The 17,160-nt window shown below is 44.0% G+C and overlaps 1 protein-coding gene across 1 annotated transcript in view; it reads right to left on the bottom strand.

Annotated features, from left to right (window-relative positions):
- nfixb (nuclear factor I/Xb) overlaps nucleotides 1-17,160 on the bottom strand; it is a 123,629-nt gene that overhangs the window by 20,799 nt on the left and 85,670 nt on the right. The window contains exons 4-8 of the mRNA XM_080906374.1: nucleotides 7,713-7,778; nucleotides 5,858-5,932; nucleotides 4,818-4,938; nucleotides 3,868-3,998; nucleotides 1,450-1,524 (exon numbers count right to left, since the gene is read on the bottom strand). Coding sequence (XP_080762500.1) covers nucleotides 1,450-1,524; nucleotides 3,868-3,998; nucleotides 4,818-4,938; nucleotides 5,858-5,932; nucleotides 7,713-7,778 — 468 coding nt within the window. The remainder of the gene's footprint in view (nucleotides 1-1,449; nucleotides 1,525-3,867; nucleotides 3,999-4,817; nucleotides 4,939-5,857; nucleotides 5,933-7,712; nucleotides 7,779-17,160) is intronic.

The following is a 17,160-nucleotide window of genomic DNA, read 5'->3' as shown; positions in this document are numbered from 1 at the left end:
ACCTCATTATACTCGCTGCCACGCGCAACATTAGTGCTCGTAAACACTAAGATTCAGCGCAAGGACACCTCCGCAAGACAGCCACACACATGACGATTTAATGCCCAGATAATTAGCTTGTAATCTCTGTCAAAATCACAAATACACGGGAAACCCACCCCCTCCTTCCCTTACTGAAAGGCTGATAGTGGGCTTTCCCACCACTGAGCAGCAGCAGCAAGCAGGCAGAAGGAGAGAGCGGAGCAGAGCTGAGCGGGAGACAGCGGACTTAATGATGAATTACATGATCACCTGCTATGCCTCAGAGCTTTTCATTCAGGTAGAGAATCACCTTCTGAGCACGCAGAGGCGGAGACTCTCCCCTTTCCTTCCCCCCACCCCCCTCCCCCTGTCCTCCGCCCCTCTTCTCCTCTCCACATCTCTCACTCCCAACACCACCACCACCATCACCAGAACAGATGTCTGCTGTAACCCAGTAGCTCCCTTCGCTGTAGACACATGGAGGCGCCATCTGGACCGGAACGCTGCTCCTCTCCAGATTGGGGAGCGTGCTTATGTGTGTGTGAATGTAAATCAGAGAAGGCGCTTAAATTTAGTTTTCTGTGCGCGTACGCATGTGTCTGCATGTTATTTGTAAATGTGCGCGTTAGTGAGTAAGCATGTCTCGCAGACAGAAGGCGCCTTGTGCATTGATGACACACCTGAGTGCCTTTAGTCTTGTTTGTTTGGGTCGTATGTTGTTTTTCCTGCGCTGTCTTTCAGAGATGGTTGAGTCAGGCCTACAGCAGGTGGGACGCCACTCAACAGCTCTGTCTAAACAACCGGCAGGACGAAGCAGCAAACCCCCATTCACACACCCCGCTCCTCCTTCTTTGTGTCTTTCAGTGCTCGCTTTCTCTCTCCGGGCTCAACAACAAAATTACAACACCCAAGGCACTCAGCTGAACGCCGCTGACAAACTCATACCACCTCGCAAACTCGGTTTGCAGTCTGTGGTTTTTCAGATATGATAATGCACCTAATTGCATATGTAGACTAGGGTTTACATCAGTATAAGAGCATTCAGACATGTTCTCAATGCCACAGAGACGTCTTTATCCTCCTAGACATCACATTTCTTTCACAGATTTACATCTTTAAGGCAGACAGGCGGAAGATGTTATGGAGCTACTGGGCTACCAAAAGGCTTTGGTGAACCCACAATGGACAACAGCAGACATCTGGTAGAAACACAACCCCACCCAGCAGCAGCATAGCCAGAGAACAGGACACAAACAGAGGGATGAAGAGAAGAGAAGAGAGGGACAAATGAAAAATAACCCAGATTCGCTCTGAGAGCTCACAGATTTGAAGAAAGGACAGAAAGAGATGTACACAAGCTGAGGGTGGTGTGAGCGGAGGTAGAGCATGTATACATGAACACAGTATAATGTTTAATGTTGTTCTAACCATGGTAAGGAAACTGCACTCCATCGCTCTCATGCTTAATCTTCCTCTCCTGCACACTGGCCAAATGGTGCTGCACTGAAAGGCCAAACAGGGGAGAAGGGAAGAGTTAACAATGGAAGAGGGGAGGAGAGAAAAAGAGACATCGAAAGAGATGGAAAGAATGAGAGAGAGAGAAACAGGGCTGGTTAAATAATAGGCAATAGGGGATTTTAATGTTATAGAGTGCAGCAAGTGTCTATAAAATAGTTACATCATTACTGTTGGCAGTATTAAAATGGCAGCATGTGAGTGGGAGGGACGGAGAATACATGAAAATTTAGCAATTTAACAAAATCCCCAAAGCCAAATACGACACCCAAGAGATATATGTTAAGTCTATTGAAAATACATTTGACGTGATCACCATCATGATGGTTAACAGTGCGGTTACCCAAAGAGTGAGTGGCTATGACTTCAGCATGTGAATGGGTGGTTGGAGTAGTGCCGCTCAGGATTTTGGTATAACTTTTAGGTATCTGGAGAATACTCAAAAATTAGAAATTCAACATTTTGGGAAATAAGCAAAATACTGATGGATGATAAAACTGGTGGCCTTCTGATGTCTGTATTATAAGTCAGCATTGAAGCAGCCAGCTCCTGGTTAGCTTAATGTTGTCTCAGTAAAAAATAAATAGATAAAAGAACAGCTAGCTCGGCTCTAGTCAACCAACAGCTCTGAGATTCACAAATGAATATAAAGAAACAAAAACAGAGAGAAGAGCAATTTGCCCTCATGGCCCTTTACAAGCCAGTTAGCCTATCACAAAACAAAGAACAAACACTTATTCTCATTTAATAACCTCGAGATAAACTGAAGCAAGAAACACAATGGTGTCACGTGACAGTAGCCCATCAGTCACATGACCAATTAGTCTCTGCACTGCATTAGCTAACTGGCTGCTAGCACAGCTTCCTCTTTGCTGTGCAATAATGTAAATTGCTGTATTTCCCAAAATCTCAAAGTACTCCTAAGGAACACCACATGCAACATTACAGTCATTACAGTGGGTTTACTTTAAGTTAGATTTGTAAAGGACTCGGTTACACCCACTTGATAAAACAAAGTTGCTAAACATTTAGCAGATGATGTTTGTGTTTCGCAGTCTAATGCACGACACTCGCACACACGTGCACTCAGTCCTGGAGGTGAGCTTAATAGATGTTAGCTCTAATGCCGTAAAAACTAAATGTGTCCATCTCTGCAGCTATTCTCACAGTCAGACAACAAACACTAGACAGCAGGCTATCCTCAGTTTGTGGTCTGATTGAAGGGGCAGTTCAGCCAGAACAAAAAGGTTTTTTCTGTCTTTTATCCAATAGCTTCAGGATCAGCTTTCTTTCTGTATCCCATCACAACAGTGGTGTGATGTACATAAACCTTGTTTGTTTTGAAGAACTGGTACTGGAAAGACATTTTTCCTATTTCCAAACACAATTTTCAAATGCATTAAGCATTAGATGATGGCAGAATTTCCAGCGATGGAAATAAAAGACCTTGAAATTTCTGCAAATTCCCCCGAATCTCTACAAACTGTTTAGAGTAACTGAGAAAATGTGTTTTTTACTGGCTCTTTAAGTCCCTGCTGTATGTGAGAAATGATGCTTTGGTGGGGGGTCCATTTAGGTATGGCATATAAGAGGATTAGAAGTTGAAAATGAAAGATGGTGCAAGTGGGGATGATGAGGGGGGGGCAAGTATTGAAGAGTCAAAATAGATGCAAGCGGGTATGATGGTGAAACATAATTAGCTTTAGCTTCTGGTCCATGTCAAGTCAGGAATTTAATATTTGTGGGAAATACATCTTTTTGCCTCGTTGCTGAGAGTTATTTAGAGCGTTACCATTCTAATAGCTGCACAGTAAGTATGAGCAAAACACAGCAGGAAGTGGAGGGGCTAGTTTGGGCTTTGTCACATATGCACTGTTACAGGAGGAGACGATCATATTAAACATGGCTGTCTCAAATAACGAAGTCAGTGCCCAAACCTTCTGTTTATAAATCAGGAGAAAGGCGGCTTGCCTCATAATGTGAACGAACTGGGCGCTGCACCAAGGCCTAGATAACATCAGATAACAATGCTCATTTTGATGACCTCAGCTAGCAATGAGACCTTTTGCTGAAACCAGACTGCTTGTTTCCCTCTTTTAAAGTTACGCTAAGCTGACCAGCTGGTGCTTGCTTCTTGTTTACTCTACAGACATTACAATAGTATCAAACTACAGAAGCTAAACGTATTTCCCCAAATGTCAAATTGTTTTTTTAAGGCTTTACGATTCAAGGTGAAGCCAGTGTTTAAAGTTTGCCTCTGAATTGATGTGGACCTCAGCACAGTTTCTGGATTGCGTGCAAAATCTGATGCAGCAGTTGCAGCGGGACTACCTGCATCCACATCATTAGGCCAGCCGCTGGACTGAGAGCTGCTGCCAGCCGCTGGGGAACGGCCCGAGTAGAAGACATCATCCACTGGGCTCTCCATCTCACTGTCGTCAATGGACTTGCGCTTGTTGGAGCTGGGAGAGGAAGGAGAAAGATTAGTAAAAGGGATTCATTATGAGAGCAATCTGAAGCAGGCCAGGGTTTCCCACTAAAATAAATAGGCACAACTAATTAGTACAGGGGACACTGATAAATGTCATATCATCTTAAATCAAGGGAAATGAAACAAAGTCACCTTTTCTCTTCAGTTATCTACATTTTGTTTTCATATTATGTTACAGTCTTAAGGGACAAAGCAGCATAATTGGAGACAAACAAACACGAGACCAGAATTTTAACAACATGCTGTGTCCACGCCGGCTCAAAGCAGCCGCGCGCTAGAAACTGCAAGCAGAAAGTGTGCCTGGTGATGTCGGAGCCTATTTTTGTGTGTGTTTGCACATTCCTACAAACACATACATCTGTGACCAATAAAATAAAAGGGGCTGTGAACGTACAGCGTGTGCGTATACGTGGGACAGCATGCGTGTGGCTTTTGTGTGATGCAGGGGTCTGTGCTACATTAGTATCAAGGGAGATATTCTGTAATGAGTGTAACTACCTCCGTGGGAGACTTGCATAAAGCTCCATTTCAGTCCTGCAGCGTAAGATGAGCGGGAGAGGACGGCAGAGGAGAGGGAAACAGACACAAACAAGGAACGGGTGACAGACAGATCGGTGGGAAATATGAGTGGGGACGAGGAGGGTTAGTGACGAGGAAGGAGAGAGAAAGATCACGATCAAAAAGCAGAGCAGGCTAAGCATTAGGAAACACAGTACAGAGGTTGGAGAATGAAGAATAGCAAGTGGCAGAATTAGATTTAGAAGGAGCGTTTCGAGTGCTTCGTGTGTACCTGGTGGAGGGGGTGGAGGTGATCGAGCGCCGCCCCAGGGTCACCTGGTTGATGTTGTAATAGCCGGGGCTGTCCAGGTCAGCCAGAGAGAAGTTGGGGCCTGTCGCTGTAGCCACAGGGGCTGAGGGGATGCACACAGAGAAAACGAGAGAAAAGAGACACATCATAGAAAAAAACTAGAATTAAAAGCTGAAAGTGTGAGAGAGCCGTCGACTGCAGAAACAGTTCTTTGTTTAAGCTTCGCAGAAGATGATTCCTGATAACTCTGACGTTTCAGTAGCACTACAAATGTACTCATTTCAAAGTCTCTATAGCCTTACTAGTCCATTTTTGGAGACACTGACACGATTATGTTTACAGGACTTTGCTAAACTTCTATTCAACCTCGTAGGACCTGGTGTCCACATATGGGAACATCACATTTTGGGTTGTCTGGACCAGCGGTCCCCAACCTTTACGTTTCCCCAACCACAGACCGCTTTATGTCTGACCTTTAAGGTGTCGCAGATAAATACAACAAAATAAAACCAGTAGAGCTACCACAAAAAAAAGATTTATTCATGACACACAGGACACTGAGTTAATGATAAACATGATAACAAAATAATGATAAAACCCTGAAGACCATAAATTTCACACTCGAGCCTCAACTCTCGGGCCCGGCACCAAACGACCCACGGACTGGTCCTGGTGCGTGGCCCGGGGGCGGCTGGTCTAGACCGCAATACTAAATTTTGCTCTTTCAAAATTTGTTGTTTCTCATTTTGTTTGTGTACTCAGGAAAATGCTGCTGTGTTCAGTTTTGCACATCATTACTCAAATGTGACTTTTAGCGTTCTATCAAACACCATCGAGCCAGATAGCAAAGAGGAATTCAAAATGCACGTTCGGATCTTAGCAGGTTAATGTACGAGTGATATAATTATGCAAATCAATCCAGCTACTCAAAACTACTAGTTATAATAGGTTATAGAGTAATATACTTATAATAACATAAGTAACTATATACTAAGAATGAGAGGTGACAGTGGTTGACTCACTCTGCGACACACGGACCAGCTCGGCTACGTTCCACACACCCGAAGTAACAAAGCAGTCCTGGAAACTCAAGTTGCCTGGTTAAAGGGAGAAAGAGACATTTGTGAGTTACACTCTGAATGCACACACACACACACACACACACACACACACACACACACACACACACACACACACACACACACACACACACTCAGAAAGAGGCTGAAAAACACGTGTGGAAAGGCCTGACACACTGCTGGTGTCATCCACTGGGCCCATGTGTTTTCTATAAGGTACAACAGGCCTTTGGTTTGGACGTGTTCACTTTCTTGACTGTTGACAGTCCAACATACACAACCAATCAGATCCAACAAGCGGCTGTAATCTCCACACAGACAGCTATGTAATGGATGATGCGCTGTGCATTGCGATCTTCATGTATATATCATGCGCACGCATAATAAAGTGCACATGTTTAATAAGAGGTACTGGAACACTGATATACACACGTCCTCGCACATCTGTCCTTTCAGTCTGTTGAGACTGTAACCAAAACCTTGATTATAACTTGTGTTGAAGTTTCACAACTACAGTCATCATTTCTTCTCAGTCGACTACACTGCGCTGTAGCCTGTGATGGGTTTTGTCAGTGGAACATTTTCTTAACAGTTCTTAGTTTCAACGTTACGATCATCTGACTGCTTGTCAGCTGTGTTAGTTTCCAGCACCGTGTCGCTTTTATCGACAATAACACGTATGAACAATACTCGACTTCAAATGAGCTACAACAAACCCTCGACGCTTGCTGCCTGATGATTGACCAATATGCTGACCCTTGGCCTAAATCTTAAATCTAACATTTTAGCCATCAACTCTTGATTTTGAGCACAAAGGCCTAAAAAGAGAAAAACAAACAAAAGAAACAAAATACTGTAAGATGCAAAATCACTTTAAGCTAGCAACGAGCCAGACAGCAGAACGTGCAGATAAATTTGCAGCTAACATAATAAACTGGACTGATATTTGTCAGGTGTCTAGAAACCTGATGACTGATAATGTTCTGGTATCAGCTGACAACAGGTAAGAACCTTGTTTTCACATAAGGAGCTTCATAAAAGTCTTTAAAAAAGGCTTTTATGAAGCTTAGTGAACTCACCTGATCTTTGATTCTTATTTTATTTAAACTGAATGTAAACAGCGAGGTAAGTGAAATGTCTACACACGAAACACACCGTCACAGGTGAAAATGGTACAAACAAATTAAATGTGCTGCATTCTGAACTTCTGTTCCCCAAGTAAAGTTTAAGTATGCGACACTATGTTGTCCATGTCGTATTACGCTGTGTGTAAAGCGGATCGCTTTATGGCTCCGGGGCCGAATCCATTTTAAATCCACACCCTTCTCTCCCCCTTCCCTCTGTCTGTCCATCACTCCCCCCCACGCCTTCTCCCTTCGCCTCTCATTCTTTCATTCAGTTCTTTTCAGCCCTCCTTATTTCTTCTCCTCTCGCTCCTTCACTCCATCCCTGCCCGGGGTTAACCACAGCGGGGAGAGCGCATGAGGTCAGCGCTCAGCTTCGGCAGCGGCCATGTGGTTCCCATCTTCCAATAACGTCAGTGTGATTTATGAGCGGCCTGCCACAAACCCAGCACAGCCCCCACGCTACAGCACCATCAGCTCGCCTTACCATAATAAACTTAGATCCAACTCTGCTGGGACGCACTTGCACAGGCACAGAGGCCCGCGTGTAGGGCTAATGCACATACATGTGCATGCATGACTGTATAGGTGTGACTGGGTGCAGGCACAGGTATGTTTTTTTAATAATTGCACATGTAGAGTGAGATTAATGGAACGTGCACTTGTAAACCTACCGTTTGGTGGGGGCTTCACATCTGTGTCTCCTTGCTGGTTTGAGTTGTCTGATTGTCCTGATTGTTCTGCAGAGAGAGAGAAAAAGAAAGAAAGATGGTGAGTCAGGTGGACAGATGTCTGGACACTGACCAAGGTGAGGGGGCAGGTAAAGAACAGAGGAGTCTCCTGAGAAACTATATGGTAAACTCTTTTCACTGACAACGGACAGACGTGTTGAGATTAAAAAGGCAGATATTTGCACTCGGTCGAGGCTCAGAGTACCGTTAGTAGATTCTTATCTGGTCATTATCGTACTCACAGCCTTAGTGTATGTTTGGTAAAGTGCTACAAATCCCCCAAAACATTTTTAATGCCAACAATTAACTCAGCGTACGTGTAATTTCTGGGTATTGATGCACCGTCTTTGCCATTTTTTTGAAAGACCTTCTAAAATATAGAATCTGAATACAGTGTAAACTGGCTCAAGTGTTCCTAAGAAACAAACCTCTGCTTCTGAGTCGCGGTTTTGAACGTGTGCGTTCCTGTATTCTGGGTACTGCTGTGTATAACTCAACTGTTTTTGTATCTTTGTTTCTTGCAATTACTCAAACTCACCATTCATGTTGGGCAGAGTGCTAATGGTCCCAAGAACTTTTAGAAATGCATCATTTGGAGTTGAATCACCTTAAAAAATCTTTTCTCTCTTTGTGTACCTAACTTTTCGGCGCTTGAATGTTTGCATGTGCACACAGCTACAAACACTAGGTAAAAAAGTTAGGTAAAGTGACAGATGTGTCACCTCAACAGCCCACGCTGACTAGTCAAATGTGCACTTTGTCTGGATTGCATCTCCTGCATTGCTTCCATCTATAGGGACACGAAGGCGCTCAGAGAGTCGTCTGCTTCAGCTGCTTTTCTTTGGCTCGCTGGCTGCCATTCTTCTTCGGATGTGTAATGCACCCTTGTGGAGTTTTATGGTTGTATCATATATACCATTCAGGCCAATTACTCCAAAGCACTTAGCCTTTAAGGGCGTCTTGGGCCAAGACTCCCAATCCAAAACGTGGCCCCCTTGCAGCCACTACTAGGCCCCCCAATCTCAACATCTTCTAAACCCAAATCAGTGTCCTAATCTTGGGTGGCAGTGTTGCGTTACGTGCCAGCAAACTGGTGCACTATTCACCCTGTCGGTCGCGTGCCAAAAGCAGGAAAACAAAAAGAAACCCAAAGCACCTCATCGCTCTGGGAAGAGGGAAACACGAGGAAGAGCTTCTTTTCTTTCCTTCTCGCAACACTCGTCCTTCATTCTGCACAAGAGTCCATCTTCAGGTCTTTCTCCCTCAGTTCCTCTCACATTGGTTTTTGTCTCTTTCTCTCTTGCGCGCTGTCGCTCTGTGGAATCCTGGCAGCCATCTTAGCGCTTGGCAGCCATCTTAGCTTTGGCGGTACCCATGCATTCCTGCTAGCTGACGGCACACCCACACACACACAGAAATAGACACACATGCTTGCAAAGCACACTCACTCTCAAACACAGCCCCAGTGGTCTTAAAGATAAAAAGACCTACGGAGGACGTGCGACGCTGATGGAGTAAAGGGACGCTTGTTTACAATCCTGTGAGTATCCTGTCGCCTACGCTAATAGGCCGTTAGAGTTCGACAGCTGATCACAAATATCAGACGCACTCGTAAAGCGACAGGAAGTGTGCAAAGGGCAACACAAAGAGAGTCCTCCAAGGTAAACGAGGCGATGTTTGGAGGAAGCCTGAGGCCTTTCTCATCGCTGCAGCGCTCATCCCGACAAACCCTCAGCAAACAGTCAAAACCTCTGAAACCCGCGTGCCTCAGAAAAATCTCTTGCCCTGTGTGACAGCATCCAAGCCAAAATTCACTGCCTTGTTGTCATGACAACGTGGATGGCACACCACAGTCCCTAATGATGAGTGGTTGTTGAAGCCTGTGTGTGCATATGTGTCGCTGTTTGGCCTGGCAATTAGTTCGAATGAAGATAATAATATAGCTTCCTGGCATGCGCTCAATGTGTTGTTTTGTTTAAGTATCTCTTGGCACAACGCAGAGCGGTGGCCGCACAGCCACTCTGTCACACGCCTGCTTTACTGTATCAGGAGTTCTTCTGTTTAACTCTCCAGGCTCGGCTTTGAGAACTTTCCTGTTTCTCTTGTTAAATCACAGCGACATATACACCGAATTTCAAATGTAAATGAAGTGATTGCAACTACAATACAAGTTCTCAAACTTTAAACTGATTTTGAGGGTTTCCAGCAAATGAAGGGTGGCTTTCTATCCTTAAAACTTGTGCAATGTTTAACAACAGTTAGCAAATGAACCAAGGTTATCCTATCACTGTGCTTCATTTGCACCAGGAGGTTTCTTCCTGTCAAAAGGGAGTTTTTCCTTCCCACTGTCACCAAGTGCTTGCTCATAGGGGGTCATGTGATTATTAGGGTTTCTTTCTAACATTGTACCATGTTTGTGCACCTTGAACTGACTGTTTTTTGTGAATTGGCGCTACATGAATAAAAGAATTATAATAAAAGGAATTGTATTCAAGGCTGAAAGTTGGAAAATGAAGAAAAATGTTGTTTGACAGACTCCTTTAAGACCACGTGCCCACATCGGAGAGAAAAATAACTGTCAATTCTCTCTGCTAGCAAAAAGCTGCAAAGTGACTGATAGCACATGTGTGGTTGGACGCCCTACCAACAGACTAAGGAACCCATAACCAAGGATGTTTTCACAACTTCACTGTTTAGCCCATTTGAGCTGACCCCTGTTTTTTTCCTCCCTTGGTGCAGGTTGTTTCTGCCAACATGAACGTAGTCATCGTACTCTGATTCGGACCAAAGCAAACGCCCTTTGGAGGAGGTGCAAACCTCAGAGCTTTTAATAATCAAATTAATCTGACCCAACGACCAGCTGTGCGCTGCAAGTTTGAGCTAAATGCCATCCCATAGTCAGGCATGCTTTGCATTCTGTGACATAATAAACACAGACATGTAGAGTGCCTACCGTAGTATACCTAAGCAGGCCGGACGTCCTCAGCTGGTTTATTGTAACGCACTTTTGCACTACTGGAGTTTGCTTGAAGGCTACAACTTTGCTAAGTCATTAACTGTTTCGGGCCACAGTAAACAAAGTATGGATAAGACAAAAAATGTGTTTAGTGTTTAATTAACTTCTGAACAAAAGAAATGAGCACTTTAGGAGACGTGAGCAAGATGAACTACAGGAAAACACTGACAGATGTAGCATTCGCGCTGTCACTAATAAATCAAATATGAGGTTTGTGCTACTATAGTTCTATAAGCCAAAGTCAGTGTTACACTGGAATGTGGATCATTCAGGAGGATTTGGATAACATACAGCAGCTTTTAGCACATGGCTAATATTATCTAACAGCTAAGTAGATACAGCCAAAATAAACTTTTTAAAAGTGTAATATTTTAGTCAGCCAGAGGATTTTAGCAGCGTTTCGGCCTCCAGTTACATAACGCGGGAAATAAAGATCTAAAAATAATGTATGAATATATATTTTATGCCAGGTTTGCTAACATTTCTTATGTTTACGGTACACACAGAGATACTAGCAGGTTAATATCCTGGATCTAGTGGCATTCTTGATTGTTGTGTAAAGCAGCTATAAAAAAACAATCCCACTCTGTAAGACGTTATGGAAAAAAACGTTCATGTCTCACTAAGTTTTGGTTCAATTTGATTCTTGCCTAATTTCCCGTTTGTGTATTTGCATAATTATGTGTCATTCCCATGCTCTGCTTAGTTCAATAAAGCAAAAATGTCTTTGTCTGATATTAATTTAACGCACGAACGCACTTCACAATATGTATGTGCTTGTATGTTTTATGTGCTTTCATTCTTAAATGTGCACGTGTATGGATGGAGTGTAATCCGTGGCACGGTGACAAGCATGCATCTATATTTACATACATTGTGTGGGTGCACAATAGGTGCCCAAAGGTGCCTCTACAGGAGTACAGTAAGGAGGGGGTGTGATGCCCTTAAAGAAAGAAGACGCTCTACGCTCCTGGTAAACAATAGCAGTTGTGTATTATTATACAGTCATATAAGACCACCGTGCAGGGAGAAATCACTGCCAGCAGGCCTCCCATCCCCACTGCAACATTTGTGTGTGCCCACACCTATAACACGCAGAGGAGCACATGTGACCGCTTTTATTAACGTGTTGGTTCAAGTGCTCGGATGTGCACACTCCAAACATGGATGCACATGCCTCCAAAGCACAAACATGCTCACACACACACAAAAACACAACATTCAAACACAGATGAATCACCCTTATCTCCTGCACACAGTCGCCCCAAGGCCCCCTGCACACACCCCGCTAGAGATAACACACACACACACAGGCCATCTAATACACCATGCTATCGCTCTAATCACCAACATGCACACACACATTTCACTTTGTTTCCTGCTCAACATACAGTACAATTATTGCTAATGTACTCCAGTAGAGTCTATGTAAAAGTTAACACTGGCTATACATTTGTCACACTGCAGACGCAGACGAACTCACACCCAGGCTAATGTACACACACTCAGAAACCACACTTGCACAATCGCTCCATTCATCATACACGTAAAAACAAAACGACACCACGCACGGATACACAATTACGCAATCTGGAATCATTAAGTGACACTTGAATGTAAAATCACATAGACGTGCTCCCCTCTTAGTGCGCAGGCAGCCACTGCCAGCGCTAATGGACTCATTTACGACGTGCATATTCATATACGAGCGCACGCTGCACACTTTTTGCTAATTTACAGAATGGCTTAGAGTGTTTGTTTGTGCATCACAAGCACACGTGAGCAAACAGGCCCTCTGTAATCTAATGTGCACTAAGTGAGGGGGATTTTGCAGACTGATGAGAGACTATAAAGCTACCATCACCAGTCCAGCACTAGAGATAAAATATAACGTCCTTTGGATGTTAAACTCGAAGGCGATTGCAAATATTTCCATAAGCAAGTTATTGTAATAGTCAGTATTATCATCCTGTTTATCTATTTATGAGAATCAGATGCTTTTCGGGGCCTTCACTCAGCTGTCTTTGTGACTGCCTGCACTAAAATACCAAATCTGTAGAAAGAAATAACCAGATTAACACAAAAACACAGCTACAGATGTACCGAGAATAACTCTACATGCTACTTCTTAGCAGAGACTGATCATAAAAAGCCGTTAGCTTAGCGATCATACCTAACAAAGCACGTCTGTCTTCACACGTTCACGTTAAACCGACAATAATTCGTTGCAAATGCAATTAAAGAAACACAGAAAAGCACGAGTACAGGTGCGCAAAGAGGGTTTAACAAAGCGATGCTATGAAGCTGCATTGTGGAAAACTGAGGAGGCGGAGCTCCAGCCTTGAAAGTCCACCATGCTGGTAATGAAAATTCAATACTACGCTGCTTCCCTTTAAATACCTTAAAAATACAGATTTAAATCTTTAAAGTGTTTCATTTAAATGAAGCTGGAACGAATTTTGAGAGTAAAAGTGAGAAATTCTAATCCACAGTCGAATCTGTGGATGTAGCTGCAGCCTGAGATCCTTTGACTTCCTCTGTCTCCACCCTCTGCGTGTCATTTAAGGATAGTTCCCCTGACATGGTTCAGTTCACAGTCAAATGATAGGGGCCTCTTCCTCTGACTACTGCAGAAGTCTGTGGACAAGTCTACCACTGTTCTCCCTCCTTGATCTCCGTCTCGCTGCTGCCTTTCACTCTCACACTGTAACCCCCCTCGCTCCACCTCAGCTTCCTCTGCCTCCTTTTTTTCTGGATGTCTCTCTCTTTCACTCTTCAGAGTTCAGGCCTGCTGGTACATACAAACCCCGTCATTCCCTCCAGAGTTCAGCAAAGGATCTGCTCTCAGCGAGGCCTTGACTGGACCGCAACGGATAAAACACAGATCTACACAAAGAAACACTAAATACAACGGAGACTGCACAAAGGTACGGCTGCCTGCAAATGGAAGACTGAAGTAAAGCAGAAAGCACGACTGCACTGACTGACATATACATATACAAGCGTAGCTGCGCAGCCTCAACCCCTCTCTCCACCCGCACTCCCCATCCACCAGCCTCTGGATAAAGAAACCGAACTGCCTCCCCAATTGGGTTTCGCTTAAGAGGTTTATCGGTGTGTTGCTAAACATTCTGACCTTTTTTTTAATCTTTAATGCGCTTAAAATGTTCCAAACCCTCCTAATCCCCACGGCTATCCCACACAGATGTTCACTCGGCTCTTTTATTGGACTTCATTTCAACCTCCTTTTTTTTCTTCCTCTCCTCCTCCACCACCTCCTTCATCCTCTCCACATCTCCCCCCCTCCCCTCCGTTTTCATAGGCCGATTCGTTTTCCAGTTTCTGAATACTAGTCACTGCCTCCTGATCGCCCCGGCGCTGCTCCCACCCCCCCCTTGTGTTTCAATCTTCCACTAGAAAAGCTCATGTTGAGCCTGGTTTTTAAGCCACGGGGGCTTCTTATTGGACGCTGGCTGCGCTGGTACAGTGTCATCTGTCCCGTGAGTGACCTCAGCTCACTGTGGCCACCTTTCGGTTCAGAAAAAGCGTGAGTGTGTGAGAGGATGCCACTTTTACCAAAAAGCGCTCTGGATAATTAATAGGAGTTAGTTTCATTAGTGTACAGTTTAGTGTAACAGGATAATAACAGGGGACGGTGAGAACATTGTGGTTCTTCCTGCTGAGCTATTAGGACATCTGGAACAGCCTGAACAAATCCAGTCTTTCGCTTTTTAATGACTCTCAATGTGAAATCTCTTTATCTCTAAAATGTTACATGCAGAAGGAAGTTTCTACATTTATAGAATGAACTCTGGTTACGGTGCTCCAGTGTTGTATCAATTAAGTCCCAGTTACTAAAGAAATGTGTTGTTTGCTTGATGAAAGAGATAAACTTGAGCTCTGTGCTTTTACCACATCTTCTGTTTAAGGACAATGTGACCTGTAAGCAGTGATAAAATGCACAAGTGGCCCATTTATGAGTCAAAAAAGTGGATGTAGCTAATGTGACTGTTGTTGTGGAGCCAGAAGCAACCATATTTAAACAAGACAGTAGAGTGCTAAGGAATCAGCTAATGCTGTACAGCTTCAACACGCTGATGCTAAGTGACAGACTAATGGAAAAGGAGAAACTGTTTTTACTCTGGAGTACTAATTTCTTGTACCAGTGAATTCAATTAGCAAAGGTGAGATGTCGAAAACACCTGCAGGCTACAGCTGCCTGCATCTGCAGCCGCTCGTCAATCAATCACAGAAGCCACAACTTTACACCCAAGTCAACATTGGTGATTTACCTCTGTACAGGTGTTAGAGGTCAAAAGGAACTTTAAACATGAAATCTGTTTTCCGCACCGTGTTGATTTCATACCTGAAGTTGGACGTCGTAACACGGGAGTCTGTGGGGACTGACTTGCTTTGGAAGCCACCCTCATGTGGACAGAGGGGAACTGCAGGTTTCGGCACTTCGGAGTTTTCCACTCGAGTGCTGTGCTTTTACTGCCTTGTCTTTTTTTAAAGGAGTGTTTGGCACACAGGAAACATGTTAAACCTTGACGCTATAAGATAAGAGATAAGATAAGATAAGATAGAACTTTATTAATCCCTCGGGTGGGTTCCTCTGGGAAATTCGACTTCCAAAAAGCACAGCAACGACCGAAGTTACAGTTACAGAATTGTTATATATATATATATATATATATATATATATATATATATATATATATATATATATATATATATACACACACACATATATAAATACAGAGACAAATATAAATAAAATATACAAAGGGGATAAATAGAATAAATAGGAATAAGGCAGACTTTACAGCACAAGAAACAAAAAAAGGTCACAAAAATGCAACATTTGACGCATCAAGGAAAAAGATTCTGAAAGTGCTCAGTCACTGATTTATAATGATTTATAGATTTATAATGAAAAGCCGCCTCCATCCTTGTGAAACTACCCTGCATTATACGACTGTAATGACAGCTCATTTACTGTCAATGGAGCAGCACGTTTCTGTTTACAAATCAAGCCAGAGTTTCTAGAAATTGAAAGAATAACACAGGGGTTTGCTGTTTCAGGATGGGTTTTCCTTTCAGCTATTTTTGGCGCCTTCCTGGGAAGTTTATTTGGCTTCCATATCCACACCCTACCTATTAAACCAGCAGCTTCCAGCTCTGGCAATTCCTCTGGCAATGTGGCGGTGCACAAAATACCTCTTACAGGCTAGTGCGCTTACGACTTCCCATCTTTTTGATACATTAAAAACATTTTTCCAAGTCTACATAAAATCAATCTTAGTGCCCACATTCAGTGTGTAAGTGACAATAGTGCATCTCTGAATGTCTGGCATGTAACTCCATGTGACAGCGCAGCATGGGGCGATGTGATTAATTGTGAAATGTGTTTCAGTGCTGCTAGTGCTGAAGTGTGAATGTGTGGGTGTGACACTATAAATACCTCACTTGTTGGCTTTTGCGTGTGAGATTGTGTCTTATATATGTTTATGATATTGTATACGTGCAAAGATTTCTGGAGCGCACGTGTTGAGGCACAGTTGGAGATAAGCGTGTAAACATCTGTGACTGACAGGCTGAGCAGCAGAGTGTGGGAGGCAGACGACGTTCTTTTATTAAAACACGCGTGTGCAGTGCGTGCATCGCTTCGTGGGAGTGTTTGCATGTGCGCGCTCCCCGCGATTCTCTCTATACGTGTGAAAGTTCAATAAATTAAGAGAGATAATTCTGTGTAAGATGCACATCTGTGTTTGTACGTGTGCGCACTAGTGTGTGTGCGCTTGTGTGTACGTGTGTGTGCTTGCGTGGCCGCCTGGCCGAGCCCTGTGCCAGCAAGGAGCAGGTGTGGGGAGGCAGCCCTGCTTTGCCCGTTGCCCATCTGCGTGGCCGTCTGTGTGCCGCCTGCGCCCTCTCTTTGCCAACGCCACACAGAGCCGGGGAGCCAGGGGGTGAGAGGGGGGTGAGAGGGGCCTAAAGGGAATCAACCATGGGAGAGAGAAGAGGGCAGGGGGTAGAAGGGATGGAGGGGGCTGGCTGGCTGCCCACGGATACCCCCTCCTCTCTCCCTCTGCCCTGTTTCTTTTATCTTTTATCTGTGCCTATGCTGATGAGCTGCGATGTACAGGGAGAGGTGGGCAGGGAGGGAGGACCAGGCGACACAGAGGGAGAAACACAAAAACAAAAAAGAGCCCTGCTTGTTGTCGGGGTAAACGCAAGACTAAAAAGGGCAAAGAAAACCATCGAGCGATTTGAGGCTAGTTTTCTAATCTGTGGCTGTTAGTCTCTCTGTCTGAATAATAGTCTGTCTCTGAATTTCTGAACCTATCCAAATGTTCACGTCGAAACTGAAAATGC

The sequence above is a fragment of the Rhamphochromis sp. 'chilingali' genome, assembly GCF_963969265.1.
Source record: "Rhamphochromis sp. 'chilingali' genome assembly, chromosome: 15".
NCBI lineage: Eukaryota > Metazoa > Chordata > Actinopteri > Cichliformes > Cichlidae > Rhamphochromis > Rhamphochromis sp. 'chilingali'.
Note: the sequence above shows the minus strand (reverse complement) of the source record. Positions and strands in the feature narration are given on the sequence as shown.